We start from the raw sequence: 24482 nt of genomic DNA, 5'->3' as shown, positions 1-24482 counted from the left end.
ATTCATTTCTACCATCCATCATTCCTGCGATGACACTGGCAAAAGAGTCCATAGTTGGGGATCAGCAAATTTGACTCCGAAATTTGTACTCAATACCCACTTATAAGATTAATAAATTACAAGGGATCAGCAAATTTGACAAGGCACGCAGTGGGCCAACGAGTCCTCGGTTCAAATCAGTGATTGCCTATATCATACATGTACCAAACATTCGTTACGTCAAACCATGATAATCAACGTCAGTTTTGTTGGTTTGTCAAGTTTAGATTTCTATTATTCATTTTATAATCAATTAATTTGTTAATTTACATTTACTTATGAAATGACATTAGTTATTTGTTGTTTTTATATTTATATTTTTTGTTTTTATTTTTTGAATGCCTATAAAGGTCGAGATTAATAACATAGCCAATTAGTGAATTACAACCAAAGAAGCAAATAAGTACTCGGACATGGACTGGGACCTCTCCTATAAATGGTGAGGATCATGGTTCTCTCGCCATCTAATTTTAAACTGAGCAAATACTCAAGTGATGATTGGTGTGGTTAACAAATAAAAAGAAAAGTAAAAAAATTAAATCCTACTCATACACTATTACTAAAAGACATAAGTGACATGACATCAAAAATTTATATTTACCATTAAAATATTAAATATGTGTGTTCATCAAACATGACAGAACATTCATGTTGACATTAAAATAAATATTTAAGAACAATATTACCATTAAATTAAATAGGTGATCACAGTTAACTGTTAATATTTATACCAATTCATGATTTAATCAACTATATTTAGTTAACCAACGAATTTTGAGCCGATAGTTTCTGTTACTTCACACTGTCCATGATTTAATCAACTGCATTTTCATGACCTAACCAACAACCTAGCTAACTTTGTAAATTCAATTCTCGTGCCCTTTGGTGGGTACAGAAAATTTCACCTATAAATCAAGGTAGTGAATGTACATGATTTCTCCATTCAGCTTCTTACTCATTCCCTTAAAAAATGGCTTCAAATTTTTCCTCTTCCTAATATCAACCTTCCTCATTTGAGTAATGTACTACTGGTTTTCTTCATATATAGGGGCCCCGATCCGGCCCCCCGTCTAGTTTATGCATCTTTTGATTACATGGGCGACGAGCTATATATTTTGGCAGCAAAATTTGCCTTGTAAACCAATGCCATATGCAATTTATCTATCTGATATCTACACACATTCTTAACCCTTCAGAGTCAAGGAGCTACAAGAAGTTGTTGTGCCAGCATTCGCTTGCATGCAACGGTCTACGAAAAAGTGACGGCGGTGATAGGAGTCTCTACAAATTTCCCGGCGAGATCAGAATTTTCTTCTGATCTGATTATGTTCTAAACAAATAGTTTAAGTGCTAATTGATATTTAATAAGAAAAATAAAGAAGTTAAATCTTACTCTTACACTACCACTAAAAGATACATAGTAAAATATTTTAAAAAACTTAGTAGAGTTCAGATGAGGAGAAAACCGTATTCCGTCCTAACGAACCATGCATTTATCAAGAAGCATGTGGGACACTTGCATCGGATAAATTTAGCCTGAAAGACACCAATGGATCGTACTAGCTTCCAATGCAATAGGAGAACGAAGAGTTCAGGCTTCCAATGCAATAGGAGAACGAGGAGTTCAGTTGTGACACCAGATAAGATACTCTACATGAAGCTGAACTAATCGGAGACAAAAAATCCCAGAAAACACATATGAAAACGGCATCTTCAACACGAATTGTGCCTTCATCTGATGTTTGGAAGGTCAGTTGTTCTGTGGAGAGGATTCCAGATAATGTGTCGAGAAAGTAATTTTGTGTGTATAACACATCGGTTTTTATAGTCACTGCACCCTGGGGAGCAGCTAGCGGAATTAGTACCGCCAATGTTCAGAGTAATCGTAAGAAGAGGAATTAATTAACTCGAGGGATTAAAAGTTGGGCCTAATTGTGGGGAAAAATCATGTTTCATCCTATGATTTTGTATTTAAACTTTATATTTGGATCGTCTTTCATTTTATGATTTTGAATTAAAAAAAAAAATTGTTGGAAAAGCATGAGTTTACTGTTACATGTAACATCGAAATTATTAGATAATTAAGACCCTATTCTTTGAATGCTGTCGGCCATCAGAAGCCAACATCAATGTGTATATGAAAAAGATTTTATTTAACTCCAGAGTCGAGACCCATTCAACCATCGCACATATTATATTTATACGTATACATCAGTCGATTATTTCATTTACTAATTACATATTCTAGTTAACTATAAATTATGTCAGAAATTAAAGGGCATGCCTCAAAAACACCAAAGTTTGATTTTGTAATCATCTCCGAGCATTCAATAAAATTGTTATCTAGCAAAATTATTTCATCTGCATGCATGTGTTACTACTTGTTAGTCCTTTATATTCTCGTGGAACGGCCGTGCCGTCCTCGGCCGGCGGCGACTCGTTCTCAAGAATTAAACAAACATATTGTGCCAGTGCCACCCTAGACATTATAAATAACACACTTTGGTAGCCATGAATATTCATCAAGCCCTGCAAATTACAAAATCACAGAGCTATAATAATTCGTTAGATTAAGTTATGGCTTTCGGTCGCGTATTTGTTTTGCTTTTGGCCATTGCCGTATTTGCTTCAACGGTCACTTCTGCTACTAAGTTCATTGTTGGTGATGACTCGGGATGGACAGTAGGGTTTGATTACCAAGCTTGGGCTAAGGGCAAGGTCTTTCACGTTGGAGACAAACTCGGTAAACAACTAATTAAATTAGTTTATTAATTCACATTTTATGAATTTTCTACATGACTCTTTACATTTTAAATTTCTCTACGTTACATCTTACATTAATTTCTAAACACCTCAGTTTTATTCAAGTGCAACACATTAGTTTGCTGGAGTATTATATATAAAATAGTTGTTTCAAGTGTTATGAAATACGAATTTTGAGCAATACACCATTGGATATGCTTTCATATGAAAGTTTTAAGGCGCTCAAGTCCGCACATTTTGAAAATGCCCATATGAGCGAGAACGGAGATATGTATATGGCTAGTTATTGTGGTCTAAAATAGGACTCCACAAGCATTTATATATTTCCAAAGCATACAATGACTGTTAATATGCAGTCTGATTAATATGAATTTGTATGTGTATAATGCATGCAGTTTTCCAGTATCCCGTGGGAGCCCACAATGTGTTCAAAGTGAACGGAACCGCCTTCCAAAACTGCCAAAAGCCACCATTAAGCGAGGCGTTAACCACCGGAAACGATGTGATTGTTTTGGCAACACCAGGAAGAAAATGGTACATTTGCGGTGTTCGCAACCACTGCAATTACGGCCAAAAGCTTGCCATTACTGTGCTGCCTCAGGCTGTAGAAGCTCCAGCCCCTTCTCCACTCTATGCCATGACTTATTCAACAAAGAAAGCAAAGAGACCATTTTTCAGCACTAACTGACCGTGATGATTAATTAATGATCAGATTGCTTTATGGAGTTGCATGTACTAGCTTAGTTGCTTAATTTGAAACAGCATTTTGTTTGGATTAGGAGTCATTTCCACTCAAATAATAAGTTGGTTTTAGCCTTTTTACGGTTTGATTAACTTGTCGGTCTGTCTAGGAAGTGTCGTGTGGTTGAAGCATATGTTTGTAATGTAGTAAAATGAAATAGTGAAATAAAAAATACATCTCGGTAAGAAAATTGGCCAGAGATGTATTGTTTTTAAGATTTATGTTAATTTATTATAATCAAATCCCTTATCTCAAAGATAAAAAGTTCAAAGCGGGGAGAATCTTATTCTCTAACTTCAAACATGCGGATGCCAACACGAAGCAACAAACTCAGTGAATTACTAACAAATTTCCCTACTAATTTAAGATGTAGAAGCTAGAAGGCTGAGTCTCCGAATTTGCTCAATTGAGGAATTTGTCCAACTCTTCCCAAGTTATAAAGCCAAACTCATAACATGCATTTCAAACTTCCTTCGTAAATTATACCAAATAAAACCTACCATTCAAATTTGTAGAGTTCGCAAGTATGGCAAGCCATCTGCCAGTCAAAACTTACCTTTCCTACCAATCCTGTTTTCCTAATAAGATTCATTCTGCTTTCTCCTTCCTTTTAACAACACTAAAACAATAGCTATTGAAATATTTATCCAGCTTTCGAAACTGGAGAGCATACACACTGACACAAAACCGATCACGAAATTTCATCAAATAATTTTCTGCTCGAGCCGTGCTCTCGCATCACAACTCATACTTAAAAAGAGAATCACAGGTAGTTTTCTGTAAATGATAAACATGAAATCCTTCTTCAAATTTGTTTTTCATGTCGCGAGTTCATTGCTTATTGCCCTTATTGGTTTTATTCATAGACAGCATGTGGCGCTATTGAACGAGGAACAAAGAAATAGGATTCAAGAAGATTTTTCAGCCTCCGTGTAAAACTACCGACCAAGGGCTTGCAATTCTTGCAACAGGTGTGTTTTCTCAGGTTTTGAATATATAAACTCAAAACCTCTATCTGTGAATTTGTTTGACGGCAAGGATCTACTACAATCTCAAAAAACATTTTTCTCTGCAAATCGAACAATAAAACCTATTGAAACGAGAGCAGAAAAGAAAAACAATGGGACACGTAAAAGACAGTATTAACCCTTTCTCTTAAGAAAGCATCGACTTCAGTTGCAAGAAATACAATGACAAAATCACAAACAAAACATTTCACAATCCTTACAACATCATTTTCGTTTCCACAGACAAGCGAGCTCCCTTGATTTGTGAATCTGTGAACTCTAAACACAATAGGCATCTTTTTTGACTCCCCTCTTGTATCTTATCTTCTGTGAGTTAAAGAACATTTGCTCTTTTTCTCTAGATATGCCTTTGTCTGTGTCTATCAAGTATCTCCAGACCCGTCACCGTATAGGATGATATTGAGTGATACCACGTTTGGGAGGTAACTTCCTCAAAATGAAAAGGACCAACGTAGAAGGTAGTATCTCCACCAACTGCAAAGAGAGGAAGTGTTGGTGACATGGTATGAACATTAAGAATGAAAACACTTGCATGCAAAATATTTAAGCAGAAAATGCATCTACACAAGTAAACAAAAATTTCAATACATAGTAGCATTATAAATCAGCATGTCAGATCATAAGCAACATCACCTTCATTAACACAAAAGACAAATATTTCTCATCACAAAGCAAAAACAGAGCATTGTACAAACGGAATACATCCTTTGAAGAGAGAGAAGGGGAAACAAAAAAATAAACTAAGCAACCCCCGCAGACTAAATATTTAATACGTAAAACATGCCCAAAAAATGTCACGTGATACCTGACCATGCAATTACACTGCATACAGAAGCCAAAACATACCAGGTAATATATGAAGTTCAGAACTGGATGATCCAAAACATCAAGGTCTGCAGCTTTGTCAAACGCATTGAAGCACATCTACAACAAACGAAACAAGAAAAAGAGCTAAACGTAAGATGAACCCGGAAACAGATATCAAAAAGCAATACCTGTGCCAATGTTTCCATATGAATCGACAACTAGGGATGGTTTTACTTGTTAATGATCCTAACTATCCATCATTGTTATGTTGTTCAAAGACATGAAGCTCCCAAGTTAAGCATAATAGTATAATGAGAGATGAAATACAGAACTCACCATAATACATCTGACAAGAAAGCATGTGAAACATATGGTGGTCACATAACCAACCTGCCAAACCATGAACAGAAGTAAAACTTTGTAAAAAACTTGTGAAATAAAATGATGGACGTTTATCAATAAGATTAAATACCAAAAGAAATGATTACCTCTTGCAACTTCTTACGCCGACCTTTGGATTCTACAGGGAAACGCTGCAACATTAAGAACAGCCTGCATGAAGACAGCGCAAGTACAAAACATGAGGTGATTGCTCATCCCTTCACCAAAAGAAAGGAAAAAGAATGAATAGGCCAGAGCTATACTGTATGCCACATTCATTAAACAGAACATCATCTCATCACCACCACCAAATAACAATACCGTAGTATAGAGTTGAGATTAAAAGAACTACACAATAATGAACGATAAACAAAATAATACTACTGCCAATTTTTTTATTTTTTGTTAGGAAGCACCATTGATTCATTAAACACAAAAGTTCATTAGCCAGGAATAAAAAACTTTAGGAGCTCAACTCTAGATAAGGAACCCTATGATTTATGAACCACATTGCAGATTGCTAAAAATTCAACTTGTTGTCTGGATTCTAAGGGCTGCATTTGTCCAGCAAGTAAAGCAAACAAGAAGGTTAAGTAGTGACATATGTCAGAAACAAAGTAGTGTCCAGGGGACGATGAAGCATGACATAGAGTAAATTAATCCCATTCAAAGTTGGGATTCATCATTGCTTCAATAGGATCATTCTCTACAATGTAGGATTGAAGATTAATAATGGACCCAATAAAGATATTTTAGTAGAAATTTCATTAAAACACAATGCTAGATATTTCATCAACACTAAAATTTCTTCTGTGCATCACATATGGATCAGAATATCTGACTAGAAGGGTTGAGTTGTTGACTATAATATAGATACTTAGTAAGATATTAATTTGACAAAGCTCCATAATCAATTACACAGAAACTCAACGAAGCCAATATTATTCTTCCCTTCTTGGTCTATAGTTCTGTAATTTATGTAATAATAAATTAATTTATAAAATAGTTCATGAATTGCTTAAAATGTGTTACTCACGGATTAATATTCAATAACCATTTCATTTTTTTTTTTAAACATTTTTGGGAACACAAAGAAGATCATTTTACTCTTATGTGATTGCTACATGCAATCTGTTCTTATTGTCTTGGACAAATAAAGTCGTACAATTTATGACTTATTACCTATATTAATCAAATTAGGATCACATGTGCGCCATCAATGAAATAATATAAACACATATGTGCATGTGTTACTCTGTACGTGCGTGCGTGCGCGTGTGTTTGAGAGAGAGAGTAATTGACATGACTTTATGGACAAGAAACTAGAATATACTGTTGGTATTTCTGCAGAAAAAGTAATTGTGTCAATGTAATTAACTGAGTGAAGTCCTGAAAATATGGAATAAGATTAAGGGCATTTGATACTTTATAAAAATTGTTCACAACATTATGATAATTATAATATGCTAATACCTATATAGATGCCACAACCATATTGTCACTCATGTCATTCAACCATTTAAACAAACGTAGCTAACACCAAAATTAAACATAATTACCTTCCACCATAAAGTAGAAACCCAAGGGCAGCAAACAAAGATACAGCTGCAGGCATATATACATTGAGAGGAAGTTTATCAATGCAACAATCAAATAATACACAATATCTACAGTTTAGTAAATGTAGGGCGATGAAATTACCTGCAAAGAACATTTTAGATAGGATTATAATAACTGGGATAGGCTTCCAGCATAAGACCAACCACAGAGCAATCTGAAACCAATTGAGTGAAAGAAAGAAGGATATTAAACAAAAAATCAAAACAATCATACTAAGAAAAAATTTAGTTCAAAAACAGCATAAACAAACCTATTAACATCATAGAAAATGATCTAGGGAACCTAAATTTTAGAAACATTCTTAAACCTCAAATCTATCTCTTCATAAACATTATGTTAATAGACCTTAGTCATCATATCCTATAGCCTAGCAGGATGTATGACCCATCTGTCAATTTTTCTACCATCAACCCGAAGGAAAACCCAAACTCTGCGTCATGTAAACCCAGTTGGAGTAGGATTAACCGCTAGGTTTACAATCATATTAATGTCATGTACGGTGTTCCCAGCAAAGAAAGTTGTAACATAAAATTTTACAAACTTGTTATCTACTATTCTTAAAAAAGAAAAATACCATCTATCATATTCTACAATTTTTGCATGATGCCCTTAAAATAAATAGGTAAATAAGAGAAAAGTGAGAGTTGAAAAAGACAATAGGATCCCGTAGATAGCATGCACAGAGCATGTCATCACATAGATGTTCGTTCCTTTTAAATTATCTCCAAGTTGCCAACTTCTTCATATGTAACAGCTGACCTGCCCAAAATAGGTCCTATCTTCATTTTGTAGGTACTTCCAGTCAATTCAATGATTTAAAACCCTATGTCATCTACAACTTTAGCACTTGAATCAAAATATTTAACTAAAAATCCTAAATTTGATATCTACTTGTCACTGAAAATTCCTAATTCTTCAACCGATGGTATGACAATTGATAAGCTGTATTTCTATAAAAAGAACAGAAAGAAATAAATCACACGCTCAAGATTTATAAATAAGCTTAATACAAAAGATTCACCAAAAGTGTATTATTACACTGTTTACAAATTCACTAAATGACAATTTTAAAATTATTTCTCTTTCGAGGATAGTAATTCATTCGTCAAAACTTCCAATCCACTATTCTATAACGCATCCTCAATGATTTGGCAATTATCAAATTAGAGAAACAGGAAAGAAAAGCCTTTTTTTTTTCATAAAACAGGACTAGCAGCCATGTAGAAGGAATGAATCCAACTAATGTCTTTCCATTTTTTTCTTGGACTTGGACTGAGACAAAGAACGAGAAATTTCACCTGAACAATATAAACCACTGCATTAACAGTAAAGAAACTCGGCCTCAGCCCATCAGTAGATACTGCTCGAGCCTGTTTAAAAAACATATCAAAATTAAAATAAAGCAACTGATTCAGAGTGCAGCAAAATATCTATAAAAAAGCCCCATAAAAAAAAAAAAAGAATCTGAACCTGATAGTAAATTTCAGCCCAGAACAAAACGAGAAGAGCATACGTCGTGAAGAAGGCAAGACTTGGCATATCAAGCACTATATGTCGGACAATCTAAAACAGCAGGTAATCAATCAACAGAACAAGAGTTAGAGACTAATAAGGTAAAATAAAGTAACGATACACATTAACTAAAAACACAAACATACATCTGGTTGTAACTTCTGCACATCCCGCCGAAACACAAAAACTACACATCGAACTGCCAATAAAACAAAAATTAAAAAAAAATCATAACGAATTAAATTTAAAAAAAAAAAAGAAAGTGAATAAATAAAATACGAACCAGCATTGACGATGAAATTAAGAAAATGGAAGACTTTCTGCGTGGTCCAGCCGTACTCTGGAACTCTTAATTGTATTCGAATCAATTGAACCTAATTAAAAGGTAACCCTAAGTTAATAATTAATAAAAGTTTCAGCTAATTTTGAATCTTAAAAAAACCTAATAATTATATAAAACGCCGGGGGTTGGATAAGTACCAGAGCAACGGCAGCGACGAGGCCGTAGAGGGCGGCGAGTACGTGAAAGATGCGATCCTGCCAGAGCGGTGATTCGTTAACGTCGTGCCACCAATTGGAAGCAACCACGGGCGTTGCCACGTCCATCAATCAAACACACTTTTGTCTCTCTTTTTTTTTTTTCCTTTTTTTTTAAATCTATGAAATTTATTAATTTCGCGAATTTTAGGTTTTAATTGGAAGATTTATGAAGAATTAAAATTATTTTATTTAACAGCCAGCCAAGGAACAGATATAGAACATGGAAGCGTTCAAGCGGTTCTGTTCTTTATGTAATTTTTGATTTTTTATGGACATATGCATAAGGTGCGAGAGGAGGCGCACGCCACCTCATGATCACGCGTGTTTAACGTTCCCGACACCGCACGTGTCCTAAAGCTAAAATAGATTAGCCACTCGCAGAGGGATTTAAGGTTATGTATTTTTTAATAATTACGTTGTTAAAAATTCAATTCAGCTGTCTTTTTTTTTTAATATTGATTAAATATTATATTATTGTATTATATAAATATTTAGAATTGCTATTAAGAACATATATTACATTAATATTTATAAGTGCTATTAGAGCAGACATTACATTGAATATTTACAATTATTATTAAAGCAAACATTACATTGATATTTACAATCAAATATATAGTTGGGACTTACATTATTACATTAATTTTATAAAGTACATATGCAAACATATGATCTTCACAGACGAGAGATGTCTCAACTCCACTTAAATTTCGTAAGGGAAAAAAATTTATAAATTAACTCTACATAATTTTTTATTTAATTGAGAGAGGTTGATCTTATGCAGACTCAAACCACTACTCACATAATAATTTTTAACTTTGAGAGCAATGATTCAGTATTAGGATAAAGCCTGAGTGACAATTCTGGTTAGTCTTGAGTGCATGTTTTGGGGTTGTGGAGATTCTTGGTTATTAAGGAAATAAAGAGGGGAAATGATTCTTTTTCCTTTGTTTAGTTTCTTCTATGGAAATAAATGAATCAAGTCAATCAACAATATATTTTTTAAATAAAATTTTCAATTTTTTATTAATATTATTTTCAAATGTACTTCAATTCAGAGTTAAGAAAGTATACTTGCATTCAATTTTTTTCATAAATATTAGTATATTACATAGTACGTTACAAACTTGTGGATAGATACGAAAGAGGAAACTTAAAAATCTACTCTGATGTTCGTGGAAATGTATATTGATGCAGTACAATCGAAATTCTACTCTTTTATAGAATAAAAAAAAAGTTACTCTCATGAATCACACAGGAAGCTGAACCCTCCTCAAGCTTAGTAATGAAATAAGAATGGATCATTATTAACGCAAAAGGTTGGAAGTTGTAAGTTGAAGATTTTACAATTCAATCCAATCCAATTAACAAATGGATACTGTTAAATGTGAACCTGAATCAGAACCTTCAGAAGGAGACGACTTTGTCATTTCAGTAATTGGATAGGAAACGACAAAGCAAACACACAGATAACGCTACTGAACGACAACCAGCACCCATCATACAAGAGACTCAAGTTACGCACGTGACTTGCATGATCAAACTTAAGTTAAACGGTAGTTGCCGATGCCGTTTCAATTTGAAGAGTTGTTATTGACAGTTGGGGTTGGCGGGAGTTTGCTGGGTTTGTTGGAACAAACCCAGAACAAGAGCTGGTGAACAGCTCACGTATCTGGATTCCTACCGAGGTGTATATAAAGCTCTTAAGGGCTATACTTAGCGTGTATCGTTCCTTGTAGCATTAACTCTAAGACTTGTAATCTGTTTAAGCATAAAGAAAAGCTATGGCTTCTGTTTCTCAAGAGGATGTAGGCTATCAAGCCGAACCTCTATAATCCCTTCTTGCATTTCGTATTGCTTTATTCTTTCTTAATTCCTGTCTCAGTTAAATACCCTTGTTTCTTAATCTAATTTCCCAATTGATACTTCATTCTTGCCTTATCAAGATCAGTGTGTGGTGATTTCTTGGGTATAATAATTAAGGTTCTTCACCCTTAATTGCAACAAATTGGTATCAGAGCTCACATCTCTGAATCTTGTGAGCAAGAATGGCAACACAGAGGCTTGACGTGGAGAAGTTCACGGGAGAAAATGACTTCCATCTTTAGAGGCTGAAGATGAGAGCATTGCTGGTTCACTAGGGAATCGAAGAAGTGCTGGAGGATTCAAGAACCTCGAAAAAGATCAGCAAAATCAAAGATGAAGACATGCAAGAAGCCATGGACAAAGCTCACAGCACTATAATCCTAAGTCTAGGAGATGGGGTACTTAAAGAAGTGGGAGACCAAACAACAGCTGCAGGCCTTTAGAAGAAGCTAGAGGATTTGTACACAAAGAAATCTTTGACAAAAAGATTGAGTACAAAGAAAAGGCTCTACACACTTCAGATGGAAGAAGGCAGCTCTTTGACTACTCACATTGATGCCTTCAATAGGATCATTTTAGATCTAGAAGACATTAATGTGAAGATTGAAGATGAGGATAAAGCCATTATTCTGTTATCTTCATTACCATCCTCTTATGAACATTTTGTTGACACTCTCTTGTATGGTAGACAATCTCTGGCTATGCAGGATGTTAAGGAAGCTTTGAGTTCCAAAGAAAGCTCTAAGAAATCAGAAACAAAAGATGGTGAAGGGTTGACAGTAAGAGGGAGATCAGAGAAGAGAGATAACTGGAAAGGCAAAAAGAAAGGAAGATCAAAATCTAAGAACAGGACCTTGAAGTGCTTCCACTGCCACAAGGAAGGTCACTTCAAAAAGGACTGCCCTGAGAGAAAGATTAAGCCTAAGGATGCTAACAACAGAAATGGAAATGCTGCTGTTGCTTCTGAAGATTCAGATGAGGGATATGACTCTGCTGGTGTTCTGGTAGCCTCAAACATGGAAACTGAAGGTAAATGGGTTCTTAACTCTGGCTGCACCTATCACATGTGTCCCCATAAACACCTATTCAGTAGCTATCAACCCTTTGAAGGAGGTAAAGTCTTTATGGGTAACAATGCTGCCTGTAAAGTCATTGGTATAGGCTCTGTTAAATTGAAAATGTCTGATGGTATAATTAGAGAACTTGATAATGTAAGGCATATTCCAGAGCTTAAAAGAAACCTAACTTCTCTAAGCATGTTAGATAAGGTAGGGTGTTGTATCAGACTTGAATCAAGCTCCTTAAAGGTTATTAAAGGGTCTCTGATACTGATGAAAGGTGTAATGCAGCATGGTTTATACATACTGCAAGGAACAACAATAACTGGGGATGCTGTGGTAGTGATAAAACAAGATCAAGACAAAACATTACTGTGGCATTTCAGGTTGGGTCATGTAAGTGAAAGTGGGCTGAAAGAACTAGAAAAACAGGGAGCTCTATGGAGTGATAAAATAAGTACTGTTGGTTTCTGTGAGGAGTGTGTCTTAGGAAAGTCCTCAAGAACCAGGTTTAAAACTGCAGTGCATAATACTAAGGGTACTTTGGATTATATTCACTCGGATCTGTGGGGACCAGCATAGATTGAATCTCTAGGTGGAGCTTGTTATTTTTTATCTATGATAGATGACTTCTCTAGGATGGTATAGGTGTATCCAATAAGGAGCAAAGATCAGGCTTTTGAAAGATTCAAAGCCTGGAAAACCTTGATTGAAACTCAGACTAATAGGAAAGTCAGAAGGGTTAGAACTGATAAGGGACTTGAGTTTTGCAATAAACAGTTTGATGATTTGTGTGAAAAGGGTGGAATCCAGAGACACAAAACTGTTAGGCACACACTACAACAAAATGGTTTGGCAGAAAGAATGAATAGAACACTAATGGAAAAAGTTAGATGCATGTTATTTCATTCAAAGCTGCCAAAGACATTATGGGCTGAAGCTTTGTGTACAGCTTGTTACCTGATAAATAGATGCCCCTCAACTGCAATAGAACTTAAAACACCTTATGAAGTTTGGTCAGGGAAGTTAGCTGACTACACCCAGTTGAGAATTTTTGGTTGCACTGCTTATGCACATATCAAGCAGGGCAAGCTTGAACCAAGGGCTTTGAAATGTGCCTTCCTAGGGTATCCTAGTGGAACTAAGGGTTACAAGCTGTGGTGTGTAGACTTTAAACCACCTAAGTGCATAATAAGCAGGGATGTAATTTTTAATGAGTCTGAGATGTTGAAAAATCAAACTTCTGCTCAAAGCACAATCCAGAAAATCCCAGGTGCAGAGACACCTCACTTTGAGGTGGAGCTATCAAAAACTGAGGATGGTAAGAACACAAGTCACACTGGAGAAACTCAAGGCTCAGATGAGACTAGTGCTCAATCTCAAGAGCACATCCCAATACAAGATTATCAGCTCACCAGAGACAGACAGAAGAGACAAGTTAGAGCACCAGAGAGATTGGGATATGCTGACTTAATAGCACATGCCTTGACAGCAGCACAGGAGGTTGATCAAGAGGAGCCAAAAACTTATGAAGAAGTTGTGGCATGTAAAGAATCAGCTCAATGGATCAAGGCCATTGAAGATGAGATAGACTCTCTATATAAAAATGGCACCTGGAAACTGATTCAAAAACCAGAAGGAAGGAAAGTTGTGGGCTGTAAATGGGTCTACAAAGTAAAAGATGGAATCCCTGATGTTGAACCCAAGAGATTCAAAGCAAGGTTGGTGGCAAAGGGCTTTACCCAAAGGGAAGGGGTTGATTACACTGAAGTCTTCTCACCTGTAGTCAGACACACATCAATAAGGATTATCCTGTCACTAGTAGCTGTTTATGATATGCATCTTGAACAACTAGATGTTAAAACAACCTTCCTACATGGTGATCTACAAGAGGAGATTGTAATGTCACAACCTGAGGGCTTTGTGAATGCTCAACACCCTGATTGGGTGTGCTTACTTCAAAAATCTCTTTATGGGCTCAAGCAGTCCCCCAGACAGTGGTATTTGAAATTTGACAGCTACATGCAAGAACTGAACTTTCAGAAATTCAATTATGACTGCTGTGTATATCTCAGAAAGACCTATGGGGAGGAAGTGATCTATCTTGTCCTGTATGTTGATGACATGCTCTTGGCCAGTAAAAGCATGAAGTTGATTGATCTGCTGAAGCAACAACTCAGAGATAAGTTTGACATGAAAGATCTTGGCCCAGTAAAAAAGATCTTAGGTGTTGAAATGATAAGGAACAGAACAGCCAGGACATTGTTTATATCACAAGAAAAATATGTCAACAAAGTTTTGGAGAAGTTTGGGATGCTGAACTGTAAACCAGTATCCACTCCAATGGCAGCTCATTTCAGGTTATCAAGTCAGCAGTGTCCAAGTACTGAATCAGAACAAACTGAAATGTTGAAAACACCATATGCTAACTCAGTAGGCTGCCTAATGTATGCAATGGTCTTAACAAGACCTGATTTGTCATATGCAGTAAGCCTGGTCAGCAGGTTTATGTCAAATCCAGGGAAGGAACACTGGAGGGCTGTGAAATGGATACTGAGGTATCTAAGAGGGACTACAAGCTATGGTCTGCTGTATGGAGGGGAGAGGGCCAACTACAATCTGGTTGAGGGGTCTGTTGACTCTGACTATGCAGGGGATCTAGATAACAGAGGATCTTCTTTTCACACTTAATAACTGCACAATCAGTTGGAAAGCATCACTTCAAAGTGTAGTGGCCCTATCTACAATAGAGGCAGAGTACACAGCTGCTGCAGAGGCCTTCAAAAAAGCAATATTGTTAAGGGGCATGATAAATGAATTGGGATATAAGAAATCATCCATAGCAATTCTATGTGACAGTCAAAGTGCTATCAGTTTGAGCAAAAACCAAGTCCATCATGAAAAGACCAAGCACATCGACATCAAGCTCTATTTCATAAGGCTGGAAGTCTCTAAAGGCACTGTGAAGCTTGTGAAGGTTCATACCAGTAACAATGTTGCTGATATGTTGACAAAGCCAGTTCCAATGGCTAAGTTTGAGCACTGCTTAAACTTAGCTGGCATCTGTAGAATATGAAGATACAGAAACTAGAGAAGAAGAAGCCATAGGAGTGCTGTGATTCAGATTCAAGGTGGAGATTGTTAAATGTAAACCTGATCAGAACCTTCAGAAGGAGACGGCTTTGTCATTTCAGTAATTGGATAGGAAACGACAAAGCAAACACACAGATAACACTACTGAACGACAACCAGCACCCATCATACAAGAGACTCAAGTTACGCACGTGACTTGCACTATCAAACTTAAGTTAAACGGTAGTTGCCGATGCCGTTTTAATTTGAAGAGCTGTTATTGACAGTTGGGGTTGGCGGGAGTTTGCTGGGTTTGTTTGAACAAACCCAGAACAAGAGCTGGTGAACAGCTCACGTATCTGGATTCCTACCGAGGTGTATATAAAGCCCTTAAGGGCTATACTTAGCGTGTATCGTTCCTTGTAGCATTAACTCTAAGACTTGTAATCTGTTTAAACATAAAGAAAAGCTATGGCTTCTGTTTCTCAAGAGGATGTAGGCTATCAAGCCGAACCTCTATAATCCCTTCTTGCATTTCGTATTGCTTTATTCTTTCTTAATTCTTGTCTCAGTTAAATACCCTTGTTTCTTAATCTGATTTCCCAGTTGATACTTCATTCTTGCCTTATCAAGATCAGTGTGTGGTGATTTCTTGGGTATAATAATTAAGGTTCTTCACCCTTAATTGCAACAGATACAATCCAAATTAATTAATTTTTTTAACAAAGTTATGTGTCACTTTTATATTTAACTTATTAAAAAATATATTTTGTTTGACTATAAATATACAATAATAATACAGGGAACAAACTGCAAGATGCAACGAGTGTTTGATTTTAATATTCAAATTTCAATTGTTCTTTTTTTTCAACTACATGATAGTAAAAAGCGTGAATGATAAAATATTAAAGGAATTGATATGTGTGTGTGTGTGTGTGTGTGTGTGATAAAATATTAAAGGAATTGGTGTGTGTGTGTGTTAGTAATTAGAACTCTAGATAGCAATTGACGATTTTTATTTGTAGATTTTTATTATGACTGGTTTGATTGAATTTGATTTTTTATTAGTTTGGATTATATTGGATTTCAATTAGTCATTGGATCAGATTGGATCTAAAATACAAAATTAAATATATGATGGAGTTTAATTAGGGGATATTATGATTATTCCAATATATTTGTAAGTGTAGTGCAACTATTGACAAACAAACATTCCATTTAACAGTTGCATGATAAAAAATAAACAAGATAATAAATTCTGGCTTTATAAATATATCATTGTACTATAATATTGTAGACTTGAAATTCACAAACTTCATTTTTTCATATTTGTTGTATACAAAATTCTTCAAGAATACTCTAGATTTAAGAGAAAACTAAGTCTTGTGACATATTCTTTCTGAAAATTACTATTAAAAAATATGCTAATCAATTAATCGGGGATAGTTATAGGCGTGAAATGACAAAAAAAAAGTACAAAATCCTTTTCAGGCCAAATATTATAAAAAGAAAAAAAATATATGATTAAGCATAGGGGTTGGGCATAATCAAACCTGTTTAAAAAAAACTAGTTTAATTCGATTTTCAGGTTCTGATTCGATTTTTTTTTAATCGAAACCGAATAAAAAAACATTAATATTTTTTATTTAAAATAGTGCCAAAAGCAAGATTTAAAAGGATAAAAATGAAAATAAAAATATAAAAAGTTAAAATTTGTAAGAAATTAAAAAATATTATAATATTTGAAGGATTTGATCAAATTTTTTTTGTTCTGGTTTAATTCTTTTTCATGTTTTATTCCTATCAGTTCTTTAGAATTCAATATCGAATCGACTCAACTCGTTAACCGCCCCTAATTAGCATTTAGTAGTCAATGTTATTTTGAAAAAAATAGTCATTGTAAAATTTTACTTCGGAGACAATAAGTCATCTATTTTTCAGTAATATAACTTCTAATACTTTAATAGTATGTTTATTAATTGGTAATAGGAATGGATTGGAATTAAAATTAAAATAACATATTTACTTTAGTTGCACGAATCAAGATTGGAATAGATTATATTCCTATTGATGTGTTTACTTTGTCTAAAAATCAAAATGAATTGTTACAAGTTGTCAAAATTTCCTTAGTTAATTAATGTCCTTAATATTATTATTGTTATCTATGTTAATGGTGGTTGTGGTGGCAGTGATAGCAAAAGCAGCATCAACAGTATTAGTAATAATAATAATATTTTAATCGGCACAAAGGTTATAGGTGACCCGTCATTTATTGTTATGTAATAAAACAACATATCGTTTTATAGAAAAACGACGACATGTTGGCCTTGTCATTAATATAACCGACATGCCAAAAATGTAAGTGTCCGCGCATCGTTTATATGACTCGTCATTTAGTTTTGTAAACCATAAACGACATGTCAAAGTCTTCATTAATACAAATACGACGTGACATCTTACTGTTTCTTAGCAAACAACGCATCATCTGTTTAGATGAATTCCAAATTATTTTAATTATATCCGTAGATTGTTGCTTTTTAATAGTTATATGGAATAATAATCATTACAATTATAATTGTAAAAAGATAAAATCACAAAAATATGAATAATCATAATATTTGAGTTCTAATTACCGTAAGTCATTCATTTATTAGATGATAAATTTTGTAATTTACAAAATCACTTATTTACCATCTTTGATGGTACTTATAATAATGATTTCAATTACAACTACAACTGTTAATTACATTTGAAGCTATAATTTTGATTATAGTAAAATAACTAGATGATAAACTTCTGCATATAAATATACCATTCTATCATCATGATATTGTAAACTTAAAATCCACAAACTTCACTTGTTTTTCTTTTTTAATATCTGTTGTAGATAAAATTCTTCAAGAATGCTCTAGATTTAAAAGAAAATTATGTCTGTGACTTTTTTTTAAATATTATTAAAAAATATGCTAATCAATTAACTGAGGATAATTTTAGGTGCGAAATTAAAAAAAAAAAGAGCATGAAACCATTTTGAGTATCAAATATCACGAAAAAAAAAAATGATATGATTGGCATTTTGGTTGGATAGAACTGAATCCATTCTGAAAAAAATCGATTTAGTTCGATTTTTAGATTTCAATTTAGTTTTTTTTTTCCTTAATTAATTAGTAGCACCAGCAGCAATAATAACAACAACAATAATAAATGAAAAATATCTTTTCACCACACATGATATAGATGACCCATCATTTATCGTATTGTTTCCAAACGACATATCGGCTTTGTCATTAATATAACCAACATGAGTAAAGTGCATGCGCGGGCGAACCCTCTGAATGACTCGCATTATTTCAATGTTATAATCAATCGTGGGAGGACTTTAATTGATAACTAAAGTTGTGCGTGCACGCAAAAGTTCAAATGAACCTTGCACCGAATCTGCTCTGCCGGCCCAATAACCCTTATCTTTCCCGTAAAGTCCTGCAAAAAATAAAGCAATATTGATAACAGAAACGTAAGTTCTAGCAGTTCTATCTGCTAATAATAATTACGAGAGAAAAAATGCTCAAAAAGACATCATGTCCTCTTCAGGGTAGCATAAGCCGAACATGAGTTTCCAAACATTTGATCCACAAAATATTGATTACAGAGGGGAAAAGGAAAGGCCACTGTTAGCTAATATGTATAGCTCCCTCGTATCTCACTTGTGCTTTCCGAAAACACTCAAACCAGTGAATGTGCACAAAACCACATCTGGCTTATTATGGTTGATGCTACCATATTATGTTATTAATTGGATTTGGAAACATCATTAACATATTTCAGTACATCAATCAATACTCAATTTTTTTCCTTAATCGAGTAATGTCAGGAATCTCAATAGTCCAATCTCAATTAATATGACTTTATCTATTGGATAGTAAAATATTAATTTGATCAATGATAAGAGATTTGGGACTCGACTATTTAGATCTCATTCATTATTCATAATAAAATAGGGGTTGTATCTTTTTTTATAAATTTAAACTCCTAGTGACTCTCAATTATAGTATTAATAGAGTACTTTCTGGTTCTTTCTCATTAAATGTACATGTGTACATTTATGTACTACATAAAACATGCATGGCACATTGGTACTTTCCCAGAGCCCCCTACGTATATTATTAATTTGCCAATTTCTTAACTCAGAAGCATTCTCTCGTAATTGATCTCAATTTCATTTTTTTTTTCGCTGGAGGGAACAAATTTGTGATGGTGATGCAAATGGAGTCCTGTTACGGGTACTTTTAGTTTTCCAATTTTATACCTAAAATTTTGTAACTTAATTTGTTGCCTTAAAAACTTTATCAACTTAATCTAGCTCCTTGGGGCTTGGGTGAATATATATCAGATTAAAATGAACTGAATTGAGGATTTAACAGATTAATCAATATAGATTACATTGAATCGAGACATCGAAAACGCACATCCTTGTGACAACTTGTAATAATAAATTATTGGTTGAATTCACTTTTCAGTAAGTGTGTTTTGGCTAATTATCACTTCACTTTACTCTTGTATTTTTAAAATTTTAACCCTCTACTTCTTCTAAGATTTAAATAGGATGATTAGTCAAATAAAATTTCTTCAAAATGACTTAATTAAACTTTTAGAAGCCAACATCATTACTTCTATGGCTATTAAATCTAATTTTTCACTGATAAAATAATACTTTTATTATTTAACTTAAAATTCAAGAAAAATTATAGATAATGAGTGAATAAACATATTTTGTTATAATCTCCGATTGTGATTTTGTAAAACATTTTTTGGGAAAAATTATCTATGAAGATCAGATCATGTGCTTAACTTGAAATTAAAAAGAAAAAAAAAAACAAACTGGCAAAGGATTAGTGATGATGATGAAGATGAAGAAGAAGAAGATTGATGACGATAATGATAATGATACTATTTATAATGGCTTTGAGGGAAAAGTGTGCAGTGATTGATTGAGGTTGAGCGTCGGCTATATAACTTGATAGAAGAAATATTTGTGGGAATGGCTTTTTCGCTATTTTTATTTTTTCCTTCGTTAATTCTTAAGTAGGCCTGATAGTTATGCCCCTAAACACACCCCCGTTTAATGCTAAACTTCACTACAATCTCCTTAAAATATATGTGTATATATATAGTTTGCAAATAGCAAACTGAATCAATTAGATCCACCTTATTTTAATTTTCTCAATTATCCTTCGCCGTCTTTAACTATTAAGGTTGATTCACATAATATTAGTGACTAGTTTATCGTTGTAATGTAAAAGGATAAAATTATCGACAAAAGCATGATTTATGGTACTATAATATTTTGGACAAAGATTCAATGCTGAATTGCTAAATAAGAAAGATAAAAAATAATAATAATAAATGTTACCATTAATTAGTTTCTCATAAAAAAAACTAAGTTTAGTATTGAATCTTAATCCTAATATTTTAGTTTACCTTTATAATATATAAATTGAAATAATTTGACTTATAATTTGGTCTTTATACATTATAAGGGTAAAATTATTAAATTAGTTCTATAATAAAGTAGTCAAATAATTAGGCTATATGCAAAGAAATTTTTTATGTTAGGTTATATGCAAAGATTTTACACACTCAAGCATACCTGTGTGTATATACCAAAAACCGATCAATAGATTCAAAATAGCTGTATTTGGCCGGCGAATGGTAATGACTAGTGAATAAACCAAGAAAATGAGAGGGCTATTCTCACAAATATTCTTTCTCCCTTATTTAATTAACAACAATGATAAATGCACAAAAAGTAAAAAAAATAAAAAATAGCACATCATTATTAGAAGACAAAAAATTTTTTTACTAAAAGATAAGAATTTTTTTTTCTGTTTTTTGTACTAAATTTTGTGCTATTTACAGTAACTATATTATTATTGTTTAATTAAAGCCGGCGGTAAACTACCAACAAAGTGTTGGCTCCACTGGCAATGGAGTCCCCTTAAGTGGCTTGACTGGGTTTGCTCCCCAGTTCGAGTCGCAGGGAAGTCGCCTTTGTTGGGAGAACCTGTGCCTCCCGGTTCGAGCGGGGACTTCTAGTCTGGGTTGTGGTACGGGCTTAAAGGTGTCTCCCACAGTTGGGGCCCTCCCCAGGATACCTCGTGGATAAGACCAAAAAAAAAAAAAAAGCCGGCGGTAAACTTCTGTCTCGAATTAATCACTGCATTTCCCCTCAAACCAAAACAGCACTAAAACAACAATTATACGCACAACACCACCAATTTCCTTATCCTTATTCGCATGTCTTTACTCAAAACAAAAGACATCATTTTGACTTCCTCAGTTCTTTTGTATAACCCGAGGTTCCAATTCTCAAAGCAAACACATTGTGAAATGTAATAATATGCCACGATGCCAGCCAGCCCTTTGCCAGTTTGTTTCTTGTTTTCAAGTTAATTATTAAAGCAGATGATCTGATTTTCACTGACAATTATTCACTATAAATAGACCCCAAATAACCCATTACAAGATCACAATTGAAGCTTATAACAAAACCTTTTACTCATATTTCACTGGTTAATACTCTTTAATTTAAGCTTCAATATTATTCTAATGGCTTCTTATCGGTTTGTCACCCTTGCGATCGTCGCAATTGTTTTTCCGGCAGTTGCCATGGCAACGGAACACATCGTCGGTGATGAAACCGGGTGGACGACCGGCTTTGATTATGCAGCTTGGGCTAAGGACAAAGTTTTTCGTGTTGGTGACACATTAGGTACATAAAATATTAAATAATTAACTTCTTAGCGGGCAAGGTAATAATTGAAAAGCAATTATTTTGATAATACTAATTTTTTTTTTTTAATTTGGTTTATAATGTTTTTCAGTGTTCAGATACGCGCCTCCTAATCACAATGTGATTAAAGTGAACGCTAGCGAATTCAAGGACTGCGTTGCCTCAAAACTGAGCGAGCCACTCATCAGTGGAAACGACACGATCCCCCTCGCCACCCCGGGAAAGAAATGGTACATTTGCGGCAAAGTTGGCGCCAAGAGGCACTGTGCTGACCTTGGCCAGAAGCTGGCCATTAACGTCATTTCCGATGCTCCGGCACCATCTCCGAGTACTCCCGAAGATAACGCTGCTTCCGGGATCATCTCAACTGGCTTCCCAGTTATCGTCGCTGCACTCGTCTTTATGGCTATGATCATGGTGTGAGAGCAACATTTATATGTCGGCCAACAATAAATTCTTTGTGTGACATTAAGTTGGTGCAAAATTTCACAAGCAGCACATAGCCTATTAATAAGCTGCTTTTTTCTACTCTTCTTTATACATATACTTGTATGGATTAATTGAAAAAAGTAATAATAATTTTTTTGGATTTAAGAAAATGAAGCCGATCGTTTCATTTCAAGGCATTGTTTTTTTCTCATCAAGCAAAGGAATAATTTAAGAAAACAACATAAATACTGTTGGAGTCTGTAAATTAATTAGTCTTCAACATGAAAAGCTCGGCGATATTTGTAGGCAGCATATGCCCCAACAGCAGCCACCACCATGACAGCAGCCAAAGCCCCAAGTTTCAGAGCTGTTTTGCTGTCCATTTGTTGTAGCCTTGGAACAGAACATTTTAGCCCAGATATGCACTTTGTTGACGGCAGCTTGCTCATCATGCTCCACGTAGCGGCACGGCTTGTTCCAGCCGTGGTTGCGCTCGCGGCAGCAGGCTTATGATCAATATCATTTTGCTTTGCATTTCCATTATTATTATTACTCTTTTCTTGATTAACAATTTGTTCTCGAGCTTGCGCAGGAAGCGAAACAGGGATTCTTTTCGGCATCGTTATGTAAAGAATCCCTCCTGAAAGCTTTGCATGAATTTCCTCCTTTTTGCAGTCTTTTGAAACATTTATTTGTTTGCGAAAACGAACTCGTTTATTTTCTTGATCTAGAGGACGTTCTCCGCTAATAGTTAGCTCCCCAAGATTGTTGATTTGGACCTTCAGTTGTGATTTATGGAAACCTGCGACAATAACAACAATTTAATGAGATCACGGATCGATGATTTTATTAGCAAAATGCGTGTATTGTTAATGAATATGATATAGCACCACCTTGGAGATGGACTTCAAGAACATCTTGTTGTTCCTCTTTTTGCCATTTGCAGAAGGGTTCGATCTCATCAACTGAGAACTTGGTTTCCATCAATTATGTATATAAATCTGGCTATGCTTAATTTTTGTATGAGAGTTATAGAGTAATTTTCTAGTGAATGACGCTGATGCATCTCTATTTCCCTTGGTTGCTTTTTATATGATGGCTAGCTCTTGAGATTTCTTTGGACTTTGAAAGGGAATAAATTCCTTATTGAAAGCAAAGGATTTGATTTGAGTTGGTTTGTGCCTTTGGATAATCTCATTCTCTCGACAATCTATCTCCTTATGCATCAGTGAGAAAATATTCCTTCTTCCTCCTCCCTGGTAGCCATGTCATTAATTATACCTTTACCCAACTTATTAATTAATGCTCATATAATTTCTATTCTATTTGATGAACTACTTAAGTGAACGTAGATTTTAGTTCATGTGTATAATTCAACTTGTAAAGGTTCTATGAAGAATTAATTACTTTTAAAAAATTCACAGTTGTTTACTGTTAACATACATAATTTTATAATATTGATTTTAATAATAACAAACGGAATAAATAAGTTGGAGTCTTTAAATCTAATTATTTTTTAAGCCATATGAAGTTGTTTTAGACATAAATAAGATTTTGAAAATAAATTGATAACTGTTAATCCTAAGTCAGCAAACCGCTTTCTTAAGGAAATTTTATAGTTTTGATTTTGGAAGATAACGGTGAACTGTTTATTAAAAAACGGTTAACCGATAAATTCTAGAGAGTAAATTCTTTGAAACTGATAAACCGTTTATTGATAATGGCTAACCGATAAATTTCAAAGATGAATTAGTTTGCAACTGGTGAATCATTTAGAACAAACGGCTAGTCGATAAATATCTTGCAAGTCTTTGGAATAAAACGGCAAACCGACA

General features: G+C 34.3%; 4 protein-coding genes across 5 annotated transcripts; 2 read left to right on the top strand and 2 right to left on the bottom strand.

Annotated features, from left to right (window-relative positions):
- The first annotated feature begins 2616 nt into the window (after nt 1-2616).
- Nucleotides 2617-3490, top strand: LOC102607949 (blue copper protein 1a-like). The gene is made up of 2 exons (XM_006479268.3): nt 2617-2782; nt 3198-3490. Exons 1-2 carry the CDS (start codon nt 2617-2619, stop codon nt 3488-3490), a joined length of 459 nt encoding a protein of 152 aa, XP_006479331.2.
- A 1189-nt stretch (nt 3491-4679) lies between these two features.
- On the bottom strand, nt 4680-9666 carry LOC102629578 (tobamovirus multiplication protein 3). Of its 2 annotated transcripts, XM_006479079.4 has the most exons (11): nt 9373-9666; nt 9176-9266; nt 9039-9091; nt 8851-8943; nt 8679-8750; nt 7462-7534; nt 7320-7365; nt 5868-5931; nt 5716-5769; nt 5419-5496; nt 4680-5046 (listed from the first exon to the last, which is right to left on the bottom strand). In XM_006479079.4, exons 1-11 carry the CDS (start codon nt 9496-9498, stop codon nt 4954-4956), a joined length of 843 nt encoding a protein of 280 aa, XP_006479142.2. In that variant the 5' UTR covers nt 9499-9666; the 3' UTR covers nt 4680-4953. The 2 variants fall into 2 exon arrangements, with proteins under 2 accessions (XP_006479142.2, XP_024954444.2); XM_025098676.2 differs by lacking the exon at nt 8679-8750 and having other exon boundaries at nt 9373-9653.
- Nucleotides 9667-21938: 12272 nt separating this feature from the next.
- LOC107177188 (blue copper protein 1a-like) lies at nt 21939-22779 on the top strand. Its single transcript, XM_015530617.3, has 2 exons — nt 21939-22197; nt 22310-22779. Exons 1-2 carry the CDS (start codon nt 22035-22037, stop codon nt 22639-22641), a joined length of 495 nt encoding a protein of 164 aa, XP_015386103.2. The 5' UTR covers nt 21939-22034; the 3' UTR covers nt 22642-22779.
- A 28-nt stretch (nt 22780-22807) lies between these two features.
- On the bottom strand, nt 22808-23703 carry LOC102629293 (uncharacterized). Its single transcript, XM_006479078.4, has 2 exons — nt 23541-23703; nt 22808-23449 (listed from the first exon to the last, which is right to left on the bottom strand). The coding sequence occupies exons 1-2, from the start codon at nt 23629-23631 to the stop codon at nt 22917-22919; spliced, it is 624 nt and encodes a 207-aa protein (XP_006479141.2). The 5' UTR covers nt 23632-23703; the 3' UTR covers nt 22808-22916.
- Nucleotides 23704-24482: the final 779 nt, after the last annotated feature.

Source organism: Citrus sinensis, chromosome 3 (assembly GCF_022201045.2).
Source record: "Citrus sinensis cultivar Valencia sweet orange chromosome 3, DVS_A1.0, whole genome shotgun sequence".
In the NCBI taxonomy this organism is placed as follows: Eukaryota; Viridiplantae; Streptophyta; class Magnoliopsida; order Sapindales; family Rutaceae; genus Citrus; species Citrus sinensis.
Note: the sequence above shows the minus strand (reverse complement) of the source record. Positions and strands in the feature narration are given on the sequence as shown.

Bases quoted from the DNA above. Each gene is read 5' to 3' on its own strand.
- LOC107177188 (XM_015530617.3), top strand. From the start codon at position 22,035: ATGGCTTCTTATCGGTTTGTCACCCTTGCGATCGTCGCAATTGTTTTT. The intron at 22,198-22,309 runs GTACATAAAATA...AATGTTTTTCAG, and splicing joins TCGTGTTGGTGACACATTAG to TGTTCAGATACGCGCCTCCT.
- LOC102629578 (XM_006479079.4), bottom strand. From the start codon at position 9,498: ATGGACGTGGCAACGCCCGTGGTTGCTTCCAATTGGTGGCACGACGTT. The intron at 8,751-8,850 runs GTTCAGATTCTT...TTTTTTAAACAG, and splicing joins GGGCTGAAATTTACTATCAG to GCTCGAGCAGTATCTACTGA. The intron at 5,932-7,319 runs GTAATTATGTTT...GTCTTCATGCAG, and splicing joins TTTCTACTTTATGGTGGAAG to GCTGTTCTTAATGTTGCAGC.
- LOC102629293 (XM_006479078.4), bottom strand. From the start codon at position 23,631: ATGGAAACCAAGTTCTCAGTTGATGAGATCGAACCCTTCTGCAAATGG. The intron at 23,450-23,540 runs GTGGTGCTATAT...TTATTGTCGCAG, and splicing joins TCTTGAAGTCCATCTCCAAG to GTTTCCATAAATCACAACTG.
- LOC102607949 (XM_006479268.3), top strand. From the start codon at position 2,617: ATGGCTTTCGGTCGCGTATTTGTTTTGCTTTTGGCCATTGCCGTATTT. The intron at 2,783-3,197 runs GTAAACAACTAA...TAATGCATGCAG, and splicing joins TCACGTTGGAGACAAACTCG to TTTTCCAGTATCCCGTGGGA.